The sequence below is a fragment of the Urocitellus parryii genome, chromosome 4 (genome assembly GCF_045843805.1).
Source record: "Urocitellus parryii isolate mUroPar1 chromosome 4, mUroPar1.hap1, whole genome shotgun sequence".
NCBI lineage: Eukaryota > Metazoa > Chordata > Mammalia > Rodentia > Sciuridae > Urocitellus > Urocitellus parryii.
In genome coordinates this window covers 107,855,808-107,876,841 of record NC_135534.1, presented here as the reverse complement: position 1 = coordinate 107,876,841, position 21,034 = coordinate 107,855,808, and the positions used below count along the sequence as shown (strand labels likewise).

At 35.0% G+C, this 21,034-nt stretch overlaps 1 protein-coding gene across 5 annotated transcripts in view; it reads right to left on the bottom strand.

Moving 5' to 3' along the window:
• Tbcel (tubulin folding cofactor E like) overlaps positions 1–21,034 on the bottom strand; it is a 58,070-nt gene that overhangs the window by 15,238 nt on the left and 21,798 nt on the right. For all 5 annotated transcript variants that reach the window (XR_003302106.2, XR_003302107.2, XM_026403483.2 and 2 more), the window contains 5 exons: positions 20,243–20,382; positions 13,897–14,078; positions 12,369–12,625; positions 9,551–9,677; positions 7,922–8,038 (listed from right to left, as the gene is read on the bottom strand). Coding sequence is in view for 3 of the 5 variants with exons in the window: in XM_026403483.2 (XP_026259268.1) it covers positions 7,922–8,038; positions 9,551–9,677; positions 12,369–12,625; positions 13,897–14,078; positions 20,243–20,382 (823 nt within the window). In the remaining 2 variants the exon portion in view is untranslated. The remainder of the gene's footprint in view (positions 1–7,921; positions 8,039–9,550; positions 9,678–12,368; positions 12,626–13,896; positions 14,079–20,242; positions 20,383–21,034) is intronic.

The following is a 21,034-nucleotide window of genomic DNA, read 5'->3' as shown; positions in this document are numbered from 1 at the left end:
CATGATTTAGGAGGGCTGGTTGCCATTCTCTCTTTCCTTTGCAGGTACATTCGAATACTCATATATAACCCTAATCAAGATTAGGAAGGCAGCCTATCTTCTGCTGGGCTGGGAAAGTGGCAAGAAGTCAAAATGAAGTCCAAGGTCATTGGAATGACAAAGGCAGTAAGCAACAGGGAAAGCTAACATTTCAGAGGCTCTCCATAGTGCATCAAGGAGAATGCCCCTTTTGTTTCTCATCAGACTGGCAGCTGAATGTGAGGAGTGCTGTGTCACGGCCCTTGTCAGAGGATGATGGAGCCTGGCAACATGGAGACCCCCAGGAGATTCGTGTCCAGTGTAGGAATGTTCCTTTACAACAGCAGGTCCTCTGTCTGCAAGGAATATGAGGTAACGGACACAGCACACTAGGATTTCTCCAACATCCAAGACAAAATGAGCCTTCATTGAGGTGGTGTCCAAATACAGGCTGCAGCCCTGCTCTCACAATAACACAGATATAATCAGCTCTATTTAGAAAAGTCATTAGTCTTAAGCAGGAAAAAGCACACTCTCCATATTTCAAAAAGCACACCACTACTGACAATCAAGTAAGCATCTGAGGAATTCCTAATATAATCCTTGGCATCATAAAGAAGGATTTCCTAGGGACAAACAGAAAGTAAGGTACCAAATGAAAGTAAAGGCAAAGAAAGGCCTTTAAGAAACCTGTTTCTGGCTTTGCCACTTTGTCTCTGACAAGAGGATTTTTTCCATTCCATTCAACAATTGTTTATTAAAGCTATACTTCTTAAAACTCCTCTTTATGAAAAGCAAAATTTTGAAGTCTGAAAAAATAGACACCCCAAATCAATGTATTTACTCTGCCCCACTGTTCTCAAAAAAGAAATCATCAAGCACTCAAAGATACATGATATGTTGATTTCTCAAACAAAAGTTGTATCCTTTTTTTTACTTTTCTCTCTTGAAATTAAACACAGAAGGACTGTGTATTAGTGGAGTACTAAAGAAGCTATTTAAATTCCATCTCTTAGAAGAAATGAAGAGATAAAGCTAACACAGAATCAAGGAAAAACTGATAAATAAAGGCAGTGTGGACAGACATATGATACAGGGCAAGGCAAAAATAATAAACATGTACCAGAACCATAAATGTGAAGGTTTCTTCTTCTCTAAATGATGTTTATATACCCTTAGAGAAATCCAGGCTATAAATATCAGAAAACAAGTAGACCTGCATGTGTTTTCTGAGGACTACTTCCAATTCAATAGTAATAGAAATTCACTCCTACTGTGTACCTCTCTAAAAATACATGAGCAACCTCCAACACACACATCCTCCTTTAAAGTCTCAGTTCTTGACTAGGACTATGGGTCGCTCTCAGCCTCTCCTTCTACATACAAACCAAAATCCCCTCTTGTGGATTTTCTTCCCCACTTGAAATTTGCAACAAAAGACAAGAAAAAGTCTTCCTCTGCCCATATGGCATGCCAAAATATTTAATAGTCTGAGCTGGTGCCTACCTTCCTCCCCAACATTATCTGCCATTACTTTCCACTTCAAATTGCTATAGATGACTACACATGAAGAGTTATTTCATCCTTCTGCACCTTTATTTCTCAAGTACTCACATCTGTCCAGAATATTCTCTCCTCACCTTTACCAGATTAACTCAATCATTTTCTAGGAAAGAATCTTCTTCCAGCAGACCTAAGTCCCCCTCCTTCATGATCCTGGAACATAACACAAATATTCAGTGTTCATACTGAACGCTGCTATACATCAGGCCCTGCTCTAAGCCCCAGGTAGAGAGCGAGGTATTGAACAGCAACAACCCCTACTTCTGCAGAGCTTACAGACAATATACCAGAAACATAAGTCAAGCCTGACTTAGATAATAATAAGAAATGTAAAAGTAGTTTAAGAAAATTATAGGAGATAGGGTATGCTATGTTTAGATAGGGTGGACAGAGACGGAATCTCTAATAAGGTGTCTCTGAGGGGGAGAAACTTGGAGCATTCCAAAAGGGGGTGAGGGGAGAAGCCTAAGCAGGACATGTGCTTGATACATCTGAGGAGCAGCAGGAAAGGGTTTGTTAAATATTATATAAATCTGAGCTGAGCGTGCTGGTGCACACCTGTAATCCCAGTGCCTCGGGAGGCTGAGGCAGGAGGATAGCAAGTTCAAACCCAGCCTCAGCAACTTAGCAAGGCCCTAAACAACTCAGTGAGACCTTGTCTTAAAATAAAAATGTGAAAAGGGCTGGGGATATGGCTCGGTGGTTAAGGAAGATGAAGGAAGACTTGCAGAAGAGCAGGTCGGTAGTGGAGCATTGGGTAAAGAAGGGTACCAAAAGTCAAAGTATGATTTTAGACACAATGGGTTTAAACACTCATATGGTAATGTTGAGTAGGCAGTTGGCAATACTAGTCTGGAATTTTTAAGTAGGTCAAGGCTGGCGGTATAAATTTGGCAATTATTAGAATACAGAAGGCATTTAAAGCCACAGGATTGGCTAAACACACATGAAGGATAACTACAGATGAGAAGAGGTCCAAAAACGAAGGCTGGGGTAACTCCACCTTTAGAGGCTGGAAGCTGAAGAATACCCAGCAAAGGAGAATACCACTAGCTCAGTCCAGATGGCAGGCCTCTTGAGAGCAGACACTGCTGTTCTGTCCTTTCATCTTCGGCATCTGGCTCAGCACCTCATGGTTTATAGTAGGCATTCAGTGAGTAAATTAAACTCTCCTCTGAAATCCAGCTAGAATCCAGAGTTATTTCCTAGAAGTTCTCCTACTAAAGCATAAGGCTCTAATAATTGAAATATCACCAACTCAGCAAGGACATCTTTTCAACCACCTGCAGCACACACTGAATTTATTGTAAAACAGCACACCACTGCTACACAAGCCAATAAGAGACAGCACAGCAAGGCTTTAAAGCAAGAGCCTATTGCCTGGAAAAGGAAACACTATGATATCCAAAGGCCAAAAATCAGAAAACAGAGACTTTTCATCTTTGGTTGTTTTACAAAATAAGTAAACATGAAATATATGGCTGATTGTTCAGTTTGGGGGTTAGTCCCTATTACCAAAAGCAGCAACAGTAGGGAGGCTAAAGAGCACCACCTACCAGAAAGCAATAACAAGGTCATTGAGCACCTGTAAGAAACTCTAAAGCTCTTATAAGACACACTGAAAACACACACACACACACACACACACACACACACACACACACACACACACATATAAAATCTCCCTTCAGTCCCCCAAACATTTCATTCTGAGATAGGAAAACAGAATATGTAAATCTCTGGATCATTCTTAAAAGACTTCCACTGGCAAAATGACTAATCTCATAGAAACAGATGTGAATAATCCAACTGACTCACAGAATAATTCTGTTACCACAAAGGACATTCAGCTGAGCATAATGACTCTTTTATTCATGCCCTCAAAGACGTTTTGAGTAACTTTTTTTTTTTTTACATACATCTAAGTAGAGCTATTTCATGTTTAACAGGCACAAGATAGGAAAAAGAGAAAGAGGAAAAGTTCATGAAATCAAAAGAAGGGAAGGATGTTGCAGAAGTTAGTACTTACAGGAAAATTGAGTCAAACATTGATTTTAAAAAGAAAATCCATGGTCAAGTGAAAAGAAATGTTTCCTCCAAAATAAACAGAAACCTCCATACTTCCTAGAAACTGGAGCTGAAATGTGATTCTGTATGAGACACTGAATTACTTAAAGAGTCAAATTTCTACCTTTTACGAACTATGTACTGTGCTATTCATTATTTATTAGTATGTTAGGGAAAGATTATGCATATAATTTGGAAGACAAATAATAAGCATAGTACTAATACTGTTTAGATATCACTATTCTTAATTCACAATGAATATGTTTTAATAAAATTCTTGAGTTCTTATTCATCACTTATTATTGTCATAAGCACGAATGCTGTTATAGTTCCTTTAAAATGCCTTACACAGTTCCTGTCACATCACAAGAGTTTGAAAAATATTTGATGGGCAAATGGATAATTCTACAAAGAGACTTATATGAAAAATCACTAGAGAATAGGTACTGCAGTAGATAGATGTCAACTTTGCCTATCTGGTATCTGAATGCCCTTCTGACTGAGGTGGAAAAATCCAAAATACATGAGATGTAGGAACCCGAAAAGAATTCAAAAACTGAAGAGTAGATATTTTCTTTCTCTATTCCCTGAAAGCAAGAACATGGGAAAATGACACAAACCTGGAGTTTTAAATCTTTCAGACAAGCAAAAGGCACAAGGTATAACCAAAATTGTTACCAACAGATAAAGAACCAAGAATTCAAAGGCATGACTACAAACGTCTGAAGGCCATGAAGTCCAGCAGCTTGCTAGTGACCATTTAATGATCAATATCAGAAGAATATTATTCATAAAGTGAAATATAGAAATCTTGGCTGTGCCTTGCTTCCATCAATACTGCCAAGGCTTAATACCCCAATCTTGTCAATTCTGTAAGCTACACAGTATTTATTATTCTTTTATCAAATTTCTATCCTATTTAAGTTGGCCAAAGTTGATTTCTGTTGTTTGTATTAAGAAATTGGTATGGAAGTGTAACTGATGTGATTCTGCAATCTGTATACGGGGTAAAAATGGGAGTTCATAACCCACTTGAATCAAAGTGTGAAATATGATATATCAAGAACTATGTAATGTTTTGAACAACCAACAATAAAAATTAAAAAAATTAAAAAAAGAAATTGGTATGAGGCAACAATTACTAATAGGGCATTATGTAAAATTGTGGATGTATAACTGACGTGATTCTGCAATCTGCATTTGGGGTAAAATTGGGAGTTCATAACCCACTTCAATCTAATGTATGAAATATGATATGTCAAGAGCTTTGTAATGTTGTGAACAACCAATAAAAAAAAGAAAAAAAAACAAATTAATAAAAAATAAAGGTTAAAAAAAATATTAAAAAAAAAGAAAGAAATTGGTATGAGGGAGTGGATTATAGGCAAGAGACCCTCAGGTGATTAAGGGCAACTTGGAACTGGCTTCTGGCCTAGAAAGGGCTACTAGTGTTCATGGGAAGACCTTCTGCAAGTCCTTGACATGGAGTAGTAAAATAACTAATTATCATCTGTGGCCATGTGCATGAGACTGATAAAGTGCTGCCAAGAATGAAGGGCATAAAGAATTTAAGACTATGAGGCACAGCACCTGCCATTCCATGGGTACGAGATAGTTTAAATAAAAAAAAATAAGGTCAAATCCCTATAAATTAGGCCTAAGGCACAGACTAAAACCTGGGTAGTATTAAGAAAAGGATCCTTTTTCTCTTATAACAGAGTTGAAGCTGTCATAAAAAAAAAATGCACAAAGTCTGATGCTCCAAGTTACTGATTCAAATCAGTTAAATCCACATTGAGACTCTTATATGAAAGTTGGAACATTGAGCATTAGTTAGAAAAGAGAAAAGAGAGAGAACTGAAATGGAGGTACATGGGAAGATTATTACTTGGGAGTACCCTGAATCCTCATTTAGGTCTTCTTGCTAGCAGGGTAGCCACCCTCTTTTGTCTGATGAAGCTGTACCTCTCTTGCTTGAAAAAGTAGTAAAATTCCCTGTGTGAAGGAATTCCATTGCAAAAGTAAACAAATTCCCTATTTGTTTCACTGTTCCTCACATATATTCTGCTTCCCTAACATCAGATAACAGCAGGTTCTATGGGGTTAATTATAAAAACACCAAAAGAATTACAAGACATTGGCTATTTATATGGTCAAACACACTGGAAATAAGTACAGAAGTGGATTCTGAGTGATTTAGACTAGCAAGGAAAAGCAATTTTAGTTCTACCTGTTTGTTGAGATTCTGAATGCAAAAGTTAAACTTTTAGTAGTTGAGGTATTAGATGATCAAAATCAGACTCAATGATGTTCTATGCTAAAGGAAATTGAGATACCTATTATAATTTAGGTCCAGAATATTCCCCAAAGACTCATGTGTTAAAGGCTTGGTCTCCAGCTGGTGGTACTACTGGGAAGTGATAGACACTTTAGAAGGTGGGGCCTAGTTGGAGAAGTAGGTCTCTAGGGGAGTGTCCTTGAAGGGTATATTTTGTATCTGTCCCCTTCCTCTAATTCTTTGCTTCCCAGCACCATGAAGTGAATGGTTTTGTTCCATCCATGTACTCTCTGCTGTGATCGTCTGCCTCAGAGGAGCTCCAGACACAATGTAAAATAAATATTTTCATCCTAACTATTTTCTCACAGCAACGGAAAGCTAATTAATACACTGCCTAAGCCTCATTCTTAATTCTGCCTAATAATTCTTTCAGTTTACTAATTAATATCCAATATCCTTTCAATAAAATTTTCTCTAGATTAAAGTTAATCAAACGTGGTTTCTATGACTTGCATTCAAGAATACCAACTAGTATAGAGGCATAAATGCACTTCAGGATAATTACACTATCAGGAACGAAAACAATTCTCTTTTTATATCTTTATTATAACAGACTGGAAGTTAAAAAACTATAAGGACTAATGCTCAAAGCCAGAATACTATTTCTTCCATTAATATCTTAGGATGAACCAAATTCAACTATAGATGTTAGACCATTTTTTAACCTAATTTTTTTCACATGGTTTAATATGCTGACATTGCATTGAAAGATATAGTAATGCAGGACAACTGCACTCTGCGGTTTCCCTATTGTATTACATTCCTTTTTATCCATACATATTTCCTAGTACATGGCTGTGCTGTTAATCTTTAAAAGTTTCCTTTAAGATTTTTACTTAATTTGTCTAATTCTTTTCAATGTTTAGACTTTAAAACACTATTAATAATATCACAAAATCTTTTTACACAGAACTGGCTGAGCCTTACAGAAATATCAATCCCCTTAAAACCTCTATAAATAAAATATTTTTATTCAACATATCTGTTTGGGGAATAAACAGATATGTTGAATAAAAATGAATGAGAATCACAGATGTTTGTAGCCAGAAGGTCCAATTAATTTGACTCATATTCAGCCCTAAATTCTATACAGTTAGTCTGAAACTCCTCTTGTCAAATAGGTATTCATATGAAAGTCATTAAGAAAAGTAAGTAACTTTTTTTAATAACCGATTTTTGTTACCAAGACCTAGAAACTTATTTTTGAAGATATTTTTTTCCTAGATATTTGCTTATATCACATCTGCTATACTGTCTTTTACCTGAACAGAGTATTAAAAGTAGTTCTTCACCAAACAATAGATATCATCTCTTTATACACTTGACAGTATTCACTAATGTAGCCCTCAGCATTTCTTTTCATTTCTCTTCAACCATCCTAATTCCTTTAATATTTCCTTAAGAGTCTATTTTCCAGTCCTTTTCTTATATTCCATGAAGCTACTATACATCTGCCAAATCTTCTAGACTGCGTAACTTAGTATATCCTACAAACAAATGAAATATAAATGAAGAGATCAATTTTGGTGTAGGTGAAAATGTGCCCCTGTATTAAACCCTGATGCAGAGGAATAAAGGCATGCAGGGTAATTATACCATCAGGGACAGAAAACAATTCTCTATGTATTTCTTCTTCTTGCAACAGACTGGAAGTACGGAGTAGGAACCAATGAATTTGTCAAATGCTTACCCAATCATCCTTATCACATATGCAAGGCTAAAACAAATATACTGTACAAATGAGATAAAACTGGTTTTTGCTTTTATGTTTCTTCCTCTTTAAAAAAACAAAAAAAAAACAACAACAACAAAAAAACATCACTGAAGTACTTTAAGAAGTCAATCACAAATTATCTGATTTTGCCCTAAAACAATAGTTCTTAAGTTGCTCAACCTCTTAAGTGTTTTACTATCCTGATTAGAGCCCCTTTTTACCTGAATGGCACTTCTTCCTGTGGAACATCCACATAGTAACGAATAAAAAATCTCTCAGAGTCTTCTCGTTCACCATCAGTAACAACACTGCCATTAAGTTTGGAAACTGATGGCAATCTGTAAGTGAAAACCAAAAAGACATTTTAAGACACTAAAAACATTTAGCTTTAGAAATAAAATAATTGGTATGAGGCCCAGTCTCATTCTTTTAAAAGGACACATTTGGTGTAGTTTTGCTTGTATGTAAATACCAACATAAACTAAAGTCATAAAAAAGGGCCAAAAAAATCTGGTCTGATTTTTGGATGAGATATTAACCTTTCATAATCCTACCTCATCTTTCAAGTAAGACTTTAGGGAACACTGTCCAATTTAAACCACATATGTCATTTTCAATTCTCTAGTAGCCACATTTTTTTAAGTAGAGATAAAATAGGTGTAATTAATTTTAATAGTATATTTTATTGATCCAACATATCCAGAATACAATCACTTCAACATGTACTCAAGGTTACAAAATAATTAATGAGCTATTTTATATTCTTTTATTCATATAGATTATTTGAAATCCAGTATCTATTTTACACCTATAACACTCTTTGTGTTAATATGGCAGCCACTTGCCATGTGTGTCTGTGAATACTTGAAATATGTCTGTCTGAATTTTACACCTATAGGTGTAAAATTTTACACCACATTAAATAGTGCTGGTCTGGAGAAGAGTTAGTACAATATGGCTATATAATTCAGGAATTAATTCATTATATTTTCAAAAGATTGCATAAAGAAAATAAAGCATAGAGTCTTCTTCAAGACTTGCTCCTCTTTAAAGAAAAATACGCTGACATTTCTTTCTTCAGAAGATACTAATATGTATGTTAAAAACTGTAAAGCAGGAGGTTCTGTGGGGCATTAGTCGGTCAGAAAGATCAATATCCTGTTTAAAGAACCACTCTTCTTTAGGGAACCTTAAAGCCTACTGTTTCTCTTTCAAAACTACCATGTGCAGTGCACAAAGAGAATAAAGAAATCTCCATGGCCCCTTCCATTTCAGCCAAAATTTTATTTCTTCTGAAGGTTCATAAAAAAAATACACACTTGTGGGAAATTCCAGTAGTCTTTGAGGCAGTGTCTGAGACAAGAAATGCAGGGGAGTCAGAGGAAGAAGATAATAATGATGGTAATCATACTTACGTAAATATATATTCAAGAAGAAAATACAGCTGCTGCTGAATAGCTCAATTTCCAGGTATTTGCACTTTAAGTAACCACTAGGTTAACAGAGAAAATGAGGACAACTACAATAGAAATGATTCCCCATCATACAGACTTTTACTTTGTGACCCAAAAGAGGACTTCAAATATTCTAGTATTGAAAAGCATAAAAATAGAAAGATTTGTGAGGAAATTTTTCAGTGGCCTCAGCAGGACAACTGCATTCCGTGGTTTCTCCATTGTATTACATCCCTTTTTATCCAAGACTGGAAGCTACAGAAGCAGCTCCTTTAGGCACAGTCTGCTCAAGAGACAGATAAATTCACAGGGCACTATCCCCAATTAGTGCACCATCTCTTTAATGAAACAATAAGGCCCTGTGAAAAGAAGGCAAAAGAAATCAGGACAACAGACCTGGCTATTACCAATTTCCTGCGCTCCTCGGTGGTATATGGCTGCAGAAGAGGAATTCCTAACAATCTCACTTCTTCAAGTTTGGGGAATGAATTTAGTTTGTCTATGTCTTCCCAAGACTGCAAACCTAATTCAAGAAAGATATTGTTTAAGTTAATCCAGAAAAGAACACAAATAAGAAGCTAAAGATAAAAAGAAAGCATCTCTATTAATAATTTCTGAAATGTTAAGAACATCATAAATTAGAAAGCCTGCAATTTTTCCCTATCCAATACAGTAAGATACCATAAAAATTTCGCCAGTCTTTGTGATCTCAGTGGTCAAGGACTGACCGCCCTGTTCTTCAACATCCTTTTGTCTTCTGATTCTATCAAAATGGCTTATATAATCAGGGTCACAGGTAATTTCAATAAACAGGATGCATGCCATGATTACATAATTTTTTTAAAAACTGACATTACCAACTCATTTTACTTTACAGATTCATGGATCAGAAGTAATGTTGTCATTCTCACTTTTTTACCTGAAAAATTCTGAAAATGGGATAAGGTCAAAAAAATGGAAACTAAAGGGGAAATAGATAGAACACATTATTAAACAAATAAACAAACAAACAAACAAAAAAGGCAAGAAACCTGAATCTATGAATATGGAGAACATGTAACACATTAAGATTTTTTAGTCCTAAAATGAAACTGCCTCTTTCGTTGAGGGCAAATGTATCGTCCAAGATAATATTTGATTTCCAAGTCAGGCAGGACTTCCAAATAGAAAAAATATTCCTGTGATAATGAAGTGGTCAATTTTACAACACAGGTTAATCATTTCAGAGAACAAAAAAGTCCCTTCCTATTTCTGATGACCATCTGTAAAGGTAAAGACAGAGGAATAACTTAGGAGGACTCTGGAACAAACTATCACAAGTCACAACTGTCCTCTTCACTGATAATGGCATTTCCACCCAGACGGAAGAATAGAGTTAGATCAAGGTGTGTCGAACTGTAAAGTGAATAGCTTCCTTGTACAAAATACTGGCCATTCAAGTTTATTTCTTATCCAGTACCTACATGGTGAATTGAAATAAGTTTTTGGGTTTTTTTTGTTGTTGTTGTTGTATTATAGGTTAGTTGTTTAAGAAATAGGGTGAAAAATAATGTCATAAGAGTAAGAAGAGAAGTCAGATTGGGAGGATTTTTTTTTTTTTTTTCAAAAGACACTTCCGATAAAGGACTGCTAGACAAAATATATAAAGAATTCAACAGTAAGAAAATGAAAAACCCAACTAAAAATGCATAAAATACCTAAAAAGATGACAAGTAAGAATATGAAAATATGTTCACTATCATGTCATTAAGAGGATTTCAAATTAAAACAATGAGATACCACAGTACACGTGTTACAATGGTCAAAATTCAGAACACTGACAATACCAAACATTGGCAAGATATACAGCAAAGGGAACTCTCATTCATTGCCAGAGGGAATACAAAATGACATAGCCACTTTGGAAGACAGTTTGGCAGATTTTTTTTAGAACTAAATGTACTCTTACCATATGATCCAGCAATCATGCCCTTAGTATTTTCCCAAACAAGTAGAAAACTTATGTCACACAAAAACCTGCACATACATATTTAAAGTAGCTTTCCTTTAACTGTCAAAACTCAAAAGCAACCAAGATATCCTTCAGAAGATGATAGATAAACTGAGGTACATCAGAAAATAGAGTATTATTCAACAATAAAAAGAAATGAGCTATCAAGTCATGAAAACACATGAAGGATTTAAATGCATATTACTAAGACCAAGAAGTGAATCTAAAAAAGGCTACTACTGCATGATTACAAATATATGACCCTCTAGAAATGGCAAAATGCTGGAGATAGTAAGAAGATCAATTTTCCAGAGTTAGGGGTTATAAATAGAGCAGAGGGAATTTAAGGCAGTGAAACTGTTCAGTAAAATACACAATGGTAGATATGTGTTATTATACATTTGTATAATAATATACACCAAGAGTGAACCCTAATGCCAACTATGGATTTAGATAATGATGTATCAGTGTAAGTTCACTGACTGAAATACTACAAATTAATACTTTGGTGTTCGATGTTGAGAGTGAGCAAGATTATGAGTATGTGGGAACTCTGTCATTTTCTATCAATTTTGCTGTGAATCTAAAATTGTTCATAAAAATTAAGTTTATTAATTAAAAAAGAAATAGGCTAGGGCTGCGGTTGTAGCGCGGTGGAGGAGCACCTGCCTAGCATTCGTGAGGCACTGGGTTCGGTCCTCAGCCCTACATAAAAGTAAATAAATAAAATAAAGGTATTGTGTCCATCTACAACTAAAAAATATTTTTTAAAAAAGATAGGCTAAATATATCCATTTCTATAATATATAGGATCCAATAGTAATACACAGACAATTATAGATCATAAGAAAGGGAGCATTTGAAAAGGCATAGTAGGTAAAATTCCATACCCTAAGCCCAAATAAATGATCTAGTTTATAATTCTTTTTACTCAGTCTTTTACTAACCAATTCATCAATTTTATTTCACCCCTTTCATAGCATGACCTCTTTAATGTATAAAATATAAATTACTAATATAATGCTAGGCCACTTAATAGTTACCAGAACATTTATGAAAATGAATGTCTTAAATTTAGTCAATCAACAGGCAACCTGCATGTCATGTTGAAAATTCATCCTATAAAAAAGTAGAGCTATGACTGAAAAAAATATACTTTCATTGCATTTTATGCATAAGCTCAGATCAATTTGCATATAGAATGAGAACAAGCCTGTACCTCACCTGACTTGTGGAGGCTGATGGATCGAAGATTAGGAAACAACCTGGCCAATGAATCATCGGGCTCCTCAATAGCATTCAAATGATTGTTGGCCAGGACAAGGGTATCCAGTGATGGAAACATCACTCCCAACTTGCGTATTTCAGTCCAGTCTTGGAGGTTATTGTCTGTTATATGTAGGAGCTTAAGAGAATGACAGCAAATAGAAGAACAAGACACTGTTTCATAGTCATTAAGGCACAGGAAGAGCTCCTCCAAACTGCAAAGAGAAAAGGAAATATTTCATTGTTTAAAGCAATTTCATTTCTACCTTATGCCTATTTTTATTCATTCAAAAAATAAATGAGTGCCTAGTACATGTGATACTCTGGTAGTTATAATAGAGAAAATACAAAGATGTCTTCTTGAAGCTCAATACCCTGTATAGCTAGGAAGACAAAACCTAAAGTATGTAAAACAGAATGATATAAGCTAGTACCAAGTTAATTTTGTGCTTAAAAAATTAAATGCTAAATTAAGCAGCACTAATTGCATAGAGATTGATACAGAAATGAAGTTGAAATTTTAGTTGGAATAACCAGGGAAGAATGTATGGCCTTGAAAGAGAGGTGGACTTGTATAAGTTTACAGGAGATAAAAGGAAATTCCAAAAACAACATAAAAATATTTAAAATTGAAAATGATAACAACTATTGAATCTCTGTCCTGTATCAGGCCCTGTATCAGGAACATTATAGATTTTATTTCATTTCTGTTTCTGTAAGGTAAAAATAATTATACCCACTTTACAGACCAGGAAACTGAGCTCAACAAAGTTAAGTAGCCTATCAAAGATCACCTGATTATTAAGTGGAATGGGATTTAAAAGCTCATTCAGTACCACGCTGGAAGATGGATGCAGTGAGGAAACCAATCTCATTAGAATGACAATGACAAACAGTAAGTAGTATGAGATTCTGAAGGGCTTTGATAACTTCCATATTTAGCCAAAGAAACTATTTCTTTACTACATCTTTTGCAGACTTATAAGCATAAACAAAGATAGACACAAACAAAAAATAAAACATTTCTAAACTGACAAACAAAAGTATAATTTCTTTCTTAAATTTTTGAAAAGAATAGCAGGTCAATTTCTCATCATTTAATTATCTAAATGCTAATGTATTTTCTATGGTTTTCTTTTTCCTCCCAACACAAAGGACTAAGGCAAATTTTTTTAAATCGGGTAATCAGAAGATTAAAATGGAGAAAGGCTGAGCTGATTTAGAAGTGATAAGTGCTTCTCAGGGGTATTTTCTAGCCAAAGGATGACATATCCCATGTCTTGGTGCTATTCAACACTGAACAAGTATTCAACTGGAAATGCTACCAGATTACCCTCACACCCTTTTCTAATTACTTAATTTTTCTAACCTCTTTCTCCATTCAATCTACAGATCTAGTATTTCTGAGACAGGAGATCAGCAGTAATTCTATGTACTAACACAGATGGAAACATAGCTCCCTGTCCACCATGGTCTCAGGTCTTACTCTGGTAACTCCTGTAGGATTGTGTGGACTGTCTCCCATGAAGCTTTGCTGTTGTTGAGGACAAGTTTGCGAACCCCAGAGAAGGACCCAGCACATGTTCTTTCTAAAACTGACAAATTCAGAGGGTTGGAACTCAGGTTTAGAAACTCCAACTGGGGAACATTTGACACAATTTTACTGACCTAGAGAAAGAGAAAAAAAGAAAGGCATATCAGGTGGTAATCAGAGCTTTTAAACAGCAATCACACTCAAGAAGGCCTAAATGAGAGGGTCCCCAGGCAAAGGGCCATTTACCTCAGGGATCCTACTTAGTGATGGTACCCACAGAGCAGCATAAGTGATTTCAACAAATCTTGGCAAACAATTTAATCTCATCCTATGAAATAGTAGCCTACACACACAATGGCACAAAACAAAGATTTCCTATGTTGCCATTAGCAAGGTCTCTGACTCTGTTCTATAATGATATACTCTTTGAGAAAAAAAGATAAAAAGATAGTTTAGATGACATTCTAGGCCATAAATTTTTAAAGAGTTGAGAATGGATCATGCAATTGTCTTTGAATATCTTCTTTCTCTCATCCTCAGCACAACATTAAGGCTAATTAAAGGTTTCTTTAAAACCAACTGGTAACAATTCATGTGTTCAAAATTGACTGCACAGTCACAATCACTTAGAAAAGTTTCATTTTGGCTGAAAGATGTACCAAACTGTACTTAAAAGTCAAAAGAATCCATAACTGTATAGTAAAAGAGAAAGCACAGTCATCACTGTAATGATTTAGCTAGCAACCTGGTAGCTAAGAAGGGGAAAAAAGCAAATGACATAACTTTTTGCTCCTCACAATATTAATATCTTTGATATGGTTTATTTCATAATATTCTCAGAAGAACTTACAAGACTACTTTCATTCTGATAAATGAGGAAACAGAGGCTCATAGACATTAAATAACTTGACTAAGTCCCAAATATCATATTTGGAATTCAAAAATCAGAAACAATATTTTTTCAATAGACCACAACTAACATATCACAAATAAAACCAGAAAAAAAAATGATCTGACAATTGAAGAGTAGGTGGCACAATCAATGCAAAGGACTGGCTTAAACAAGCAGGAAATAAATGTTAAATGCCCAGTAAGTGTATTAAGCATTAAACAGCCAGGCAGCGTGGATCTAAAAGTTACGAAAAAGGGAATAGGAAACAGTAGTTAGGATTAGTTTTTTGTTTGTTTGTTTTAATATTTATTTTTTAGTTGTAGTTGGACACAATACCTTTATTTTATTCATATATTTTTATGTGGTGCTGAGGATCGAACCCAAGGTCTTGCGTGTGCAAGGCGAGCACTCACTCTACTGCTGAGCCACCAGCTACCAACAATTCCTAGCTGTGTGATTTCAGATAAATTACTTAACCTTTCCAAATCTGTTTCCTCATTCATAAAATGAGGAAAACAGTACCCTTCTATGTTATAGAATACTGATAACATTAAATGAGATACATGTGTCAGCACAGCAATTGGCATATCTTTTTGAAACTAAATCACATGCAAATTGTATAAAAGCAGAGACAGCAAGGCACTTAACATTTACCAAATAAACTAGTAACACAAAATCATTCAATAAATGTAACTAATACTAATATGATAAGAATAGTATGAACCAGTATCTCAACCTTGTTGAGCCATCAGAATCATTGGTAGAATTTTTAAAATACACAGATTCCCAGTTTCCACCATGAACACTGAATAAGAAGGTTCATAGAGGGGACCAGCTGCAGGGCTGGAACCTGAATATGTTTCCTTTCAGAACTCATGGAGGTAGTACTAAAAGTATATAAAAAGTAGAGAACCATGGGAGAAAGAAAAAATAATCTGTACTTTACAATAGATCAACTGTGTATTTTCAAGGAGCTCTAAAATCAGTGAGAGTAGATTAACTCCAAGAAAATTCAGAGAAGTCAGAGGGAAAGTTCCTCATGAATTTCACTATTTCATCTATTCCCCACAGTAACCCTTTGAAGTGAGTGCCACTTTTGTTCTCATTTTTCAAACAAAGAAATGAGCTGCCTTTTAGAGAAAATACACTAGGCTTCTGTTTAAAGTGTAAGGAATTTATACCAACCACACATATTTTCTTGTTTGGTCCCTTTTGTAATCAAATGGTACCAAACATCTGTGCAACAGATGGCCAGAATTTGGAGTTTAGTCTGTGACTATAACACAGTTAAAAAGTTCATTCAGGGACCAACCCTTTACTATATTCTATGACTTCAATATTAACAATATGAAAGATTTTCATAAAAAAGATGATGGCCAGCCATACTTCTTTTAAAGCTAAAAAAGTGGAAATTGCTTTAAAGCATTTAAAACATGAAGAAAACCCACTAATTATAGTACAAATCTAGTTAAATAGAAATAAAACATAAGCCCTACGCTAAACATCCTCATATAATATTTTATTTTTTAACAAAGAGGAAAATAGTAAAAAATGGATAACTTAAGGGTTTTAAAGCAATTTCTTGGGGAGGTTTCCCAAAACTAATAGATATGTGATATAATCTTCACAGTCTGTCTACACTACTGCACAGTGAGAATGCAGATTTAGGATAATGACTTGTATATCCTAAAAATATAAAATTGGACTAGGATCTCATAATTCAAGCAGGAAAATAATGTATGATAGAAATAAATATCTTCTCTTTAAAGGGCAGAAATGAAAAAGTTCTTTGGGGTTACCTCAAATCAATGATAAGATTCAGGAAACTATAATATTCATCATACAGATAAATGTACTATGATGGAAAATTTCCTAGTAGCAAAGGCTGACAAATATTTTGTTGAGTTTCTAGAGCAGTATATTAACTTCTCTTTTTTAAATTCTAAAAATAAAAATGATTCCTCCAGTTGGAATAAGGTGAGTCTGCTTATTTGCAGAAACATGGAAATGAACTTAGATCACCCCTTAATCCTCCACGGTCCCGTGACTTAATAGGGGATCCTCCACTGTGGCATATAAAAAGGAAGAAACTAAAGATTTAAGAAAAATGAAGAAAGGGCTTTAAGATAACAATCTGTAATTTATACCCAAGCTATTCACTACTTCACCTGACTAGCTAATCCCTCCCTCCTCTTAACTACTTGGTTTAATTTCTTTTATAAAATGGTTTTGATAAGGAAAAGAGAAAAAAAAAGGAGATACCTTGGGAAATGTCAAAATTCTAGTCAGCCCAAAATTAAAGTCAATCACTAAAAATGCATTTTTTATATACCTAAGTGCCCAATTTTAGAAGGGTGGTGGCAAATCTTTTCTTCCTCCAAAAGTATTACATTTCTCACTTGTTTTCACTTTAGCCTTTGGATCTATAGCAGCCAACAGTTTAAACTACAAAAGAAGTTACTTGTAACATTAGTGACCATTCAGAAACTGAAAGAACCTACTACATTATTTTGTTCCACATTGCTCTATCAATACTGGCTGAGGTGAACTTAGTTAATGGCTAGGGACAAATGATCTTTCTGGTAATCAGACATATAGATTGTAATGGGGTTGAAATGTAATGTCTTAAAAACAGTGACCTATGAGGTCTCTGTAGCCTGGCAAAGAGTTTAATCAAGGCTAAAAATCAATACTGCTTTACTCTCAGTATTTCTTCCATCTCTTTGAGCTGTACATACTCTAAAGATTGGGATCAACTACAGTTAAAAATAAGGAGGAAATATAAAGGAATAATGAAAACAAAAATAAACTGGAAAATGGAAAGTTGAAAACAGCAGCAACAAACATCACTTAAAAATTGCCTAAAGATGGACTACTGAGCACATATAGGAATGTAAAAACTGAGTGCAGAGTGCAAATAAATAGCTGAGCCTCTGGCTATAGATCAATGTGACCTGAGGAATATTTAATACAGATTTTTATCTAAGCAAAGGAAAGGCTGAATTGCTTAGTATGAGCTCTAATCCATATTATATACATCTTCCCTCTGAAGTGGCAACTATACCATTATTAAACTGTTCTTACTAGTGAGCAAAAGCTCATGTACATAATCACAGTGCAGGCCAAAACACAAAGCACAAAGCCTGTGAAATTTTACTCCCAAAGAAACAAGTTTAGAGATTCGGCAAGGACCATAGCAGCTGAACTGATTCACAAGAAGATTTGGTCTGACTTGTCACCAACACAGACCACAAATCTTACCAGTACAGAACTTAGGAGAATCACAGAGGAGGATTAACAAGCTCATTCTTATTGTATTTGTGCAGTGTGGACAGAGCATGCATGGCAATTTGGTATCTCAAAGGACTCAGAAGGCACAGATAACAATTAGTCCAATAGTGAACTATACTAGTTGTTTAGATAAGTGCATAAATAAAAGCACAAACAGGGAATTTTTTTTGAACAAATAAATGTACAACTCGAAAAAAATTCTTAGAATAGTCCTATAATCTGTTTATATTAATAAATCACTTAGAAGTCAGGTGAAACATACCCAAAGAATTTTAGTAAAAATCTAATAAAAGCAGAAAATATAACCAAGAGTAGTTACTAGATTAACAAGATTATGAAATAGATTGAACAAACTAGGTTACAGACAGATTTTTTGCTTAAACAAGAAAGCCATCTTAGGATTTGTATAGCATTCAATATTTACAAAGTGCTTCAATTATTAATCTTATCAGCAAGTCTGGTTGAGCAGACTGAGCATTAACATTTTCGGGGAATTTCTCGAGATTACAGGAAAAGTTAGAGCAAGTGGTTTTGATCAATCCTTAAGATATAATCATTTATTCATTAACACATTCAACAAACTTTTTGGCCACTTAATATGCTGGGTGCTGACAATAAAAAAGATAAAAACCTCCACTTGAAATAAGCTCACAGTCTAGTAGGAAAACAGGTAAGCAAGAGATTACTCTATGCTGTGATAAATCCTTTCACAGCAGTATAGTAAAGTGCTCTGGAATCATAGGACTGTAGCTGAGAGAAACCATGGAAAATTTCCACAGAGGAACAGCAACTTGGGTCAAGTCTTAAAGGAAAAATAGAAGTGGCCAGGGAGACAAGAGGTAAAAGAGCACAGTCAGTTCAGAAGGAATAGAAGCAAGGAAGTTTTTCACATCATGAACTTATCATGGGCTGTAAAAAGTATATGGCTAAAATGGGGATAAATTTTCAAACACTACAAAGGGCCATATGATGAAGGGCCATGCTGAATGAGTTCAGACCCTGTGGTTTCAAAGCATCAAAAAGCATGTAATGGACTTCATGCAATAGTGTCATATCATTATTCATATACTGAAAGGAGTCTGTGGTGGCACTATGGAAAAATAGAGCATACAACCAGACCCAGGAAAACCCATTAGCAAACTTCTCCAGTAGTCAAAGCAAAATACAAGAGCCTAAATTAAAGCAGGAAAATGAACTAAGTAGGAAGAATTGTTTTTCCCTTATTCTTCAAGGTACCCTCATCAGGAATGTTACAATCAGGTGAGTGATGTTATCTACAATAATAAGACAATGTTATCTATTATTTGTGTACTTAATTTAGAATTACTCTGAGGTCTAAAGACATGTTGTCTTAAACTGTCAGAGGATCATGATAATATAACAGAAGTTCTAAAATATTTAAAATAAATTTCAATAACAAGAATTAATATTTTATAATATTGATTTCAATTTTTTCCCCCGAGGTAGTGGGAATTAAACCCAGGGACACTCTACCATGGAGCTTCATCCCCAGCTCTTTTAATTTATTTATTTACCTTTTTTTTTTTTTTATACCAGAGATTGAACTGAGGGCATTTAACCACAGAGATATATCCCAGTCCTTTTTACATTTTATTTTGAGATAGGGTCCCACTATGTTGCTAAGGGTCCCACTAAGTTATCAAGGCTGGCCCTGAACTTGTGATCTTCCTGCTCAGCCAACTGAGTATGTGGACTTACAGGCACATGTCACCAACACCCAGCTCAAGTTCTAGCAATTTTATGTCAATTCATAGTAATGAAAATTGAAGTAGAAGTAGAGAATAAGTGTAGGATGTGTAAACTAGGGAAACAAAAATTTAATGCATTGTAAGCAGTATAGATCTCTGTAGACTCACTAACCTCTTGATGCCTGGAATAAAGAGTTCCTCAGTGCTTTTCACATTGATGAAAAAAAAGTTAGCAGTAACAAAACTAACTGTGAAATCATCATAAGTAGTTAATACAGTCAATTATTTATCTTGAAACATATAGACAAGAATCCCAGTGAGAACCAGAATTCAGCAGAACACATTACAACATAAATAATAATACAACAGCCATTACTGCCAAAACTCAGCATTATAAAAATTTTACCTCATGCCAGTCTTCGAGTTTGTTGTCAGAAAGATCTAGTTCCGACACATGAGCACAGAAGGCAGCAATTTCTCTTTCATCTCCTGCACAGGTTATTCCACAGCTGTTCAACACTAGTACACTTGGGAGGTTGAGGCGATCTGAATCACAGGGGACACAAAAGACTTTCTACATCAGCCTAACTTTTGTCTACATATGTTCAGCTCTCAGGAACCATCAAGAAACAAAAATCAAACTGTGTGAAATTACAAAAGGTCCCAGAAAATACAGGATGTTAACAGGCTCCAAGGATCCTGAATTCTAAGGGGAGGTAGCTAACTATGGCCCAGAAGAAGTTCAAAAGCACAGAACCAGTACCTCCAAAATTCTTCCAGGCTTTAACTCTGGTAGGGCTCTTCATCCTAATTACCACAACAGAGCCAATATCCACACTATTATCTTATCATCTGAACACCAGAAGAAATGCATGCCTGGACTGTCACCACCTTCTTGCTGGCCTTAATTCTTTTCTCCTGTTAATTTAGTCCAAAAGTATTCAGGGTAACTCTTTTCTCTCTGACTGATGTGAATCTTTACCTTTTGCTGCCTGTAAAAATTACCTCAAACTGTTAGATAATCAACCTAGTAAACAACTTCTTTCTTCAAGTTCATATCACTGAAGGAATCTTCCTCACTTAAGCAGATCCTTTCAAAACTCTACATCTGGTTCTTTTCATACTTGTCTACCAATTATACCCATTTCATATCCATGTAGAATTTGTCCCTTTTGAAAATTAACCTTCTTTTAAATTA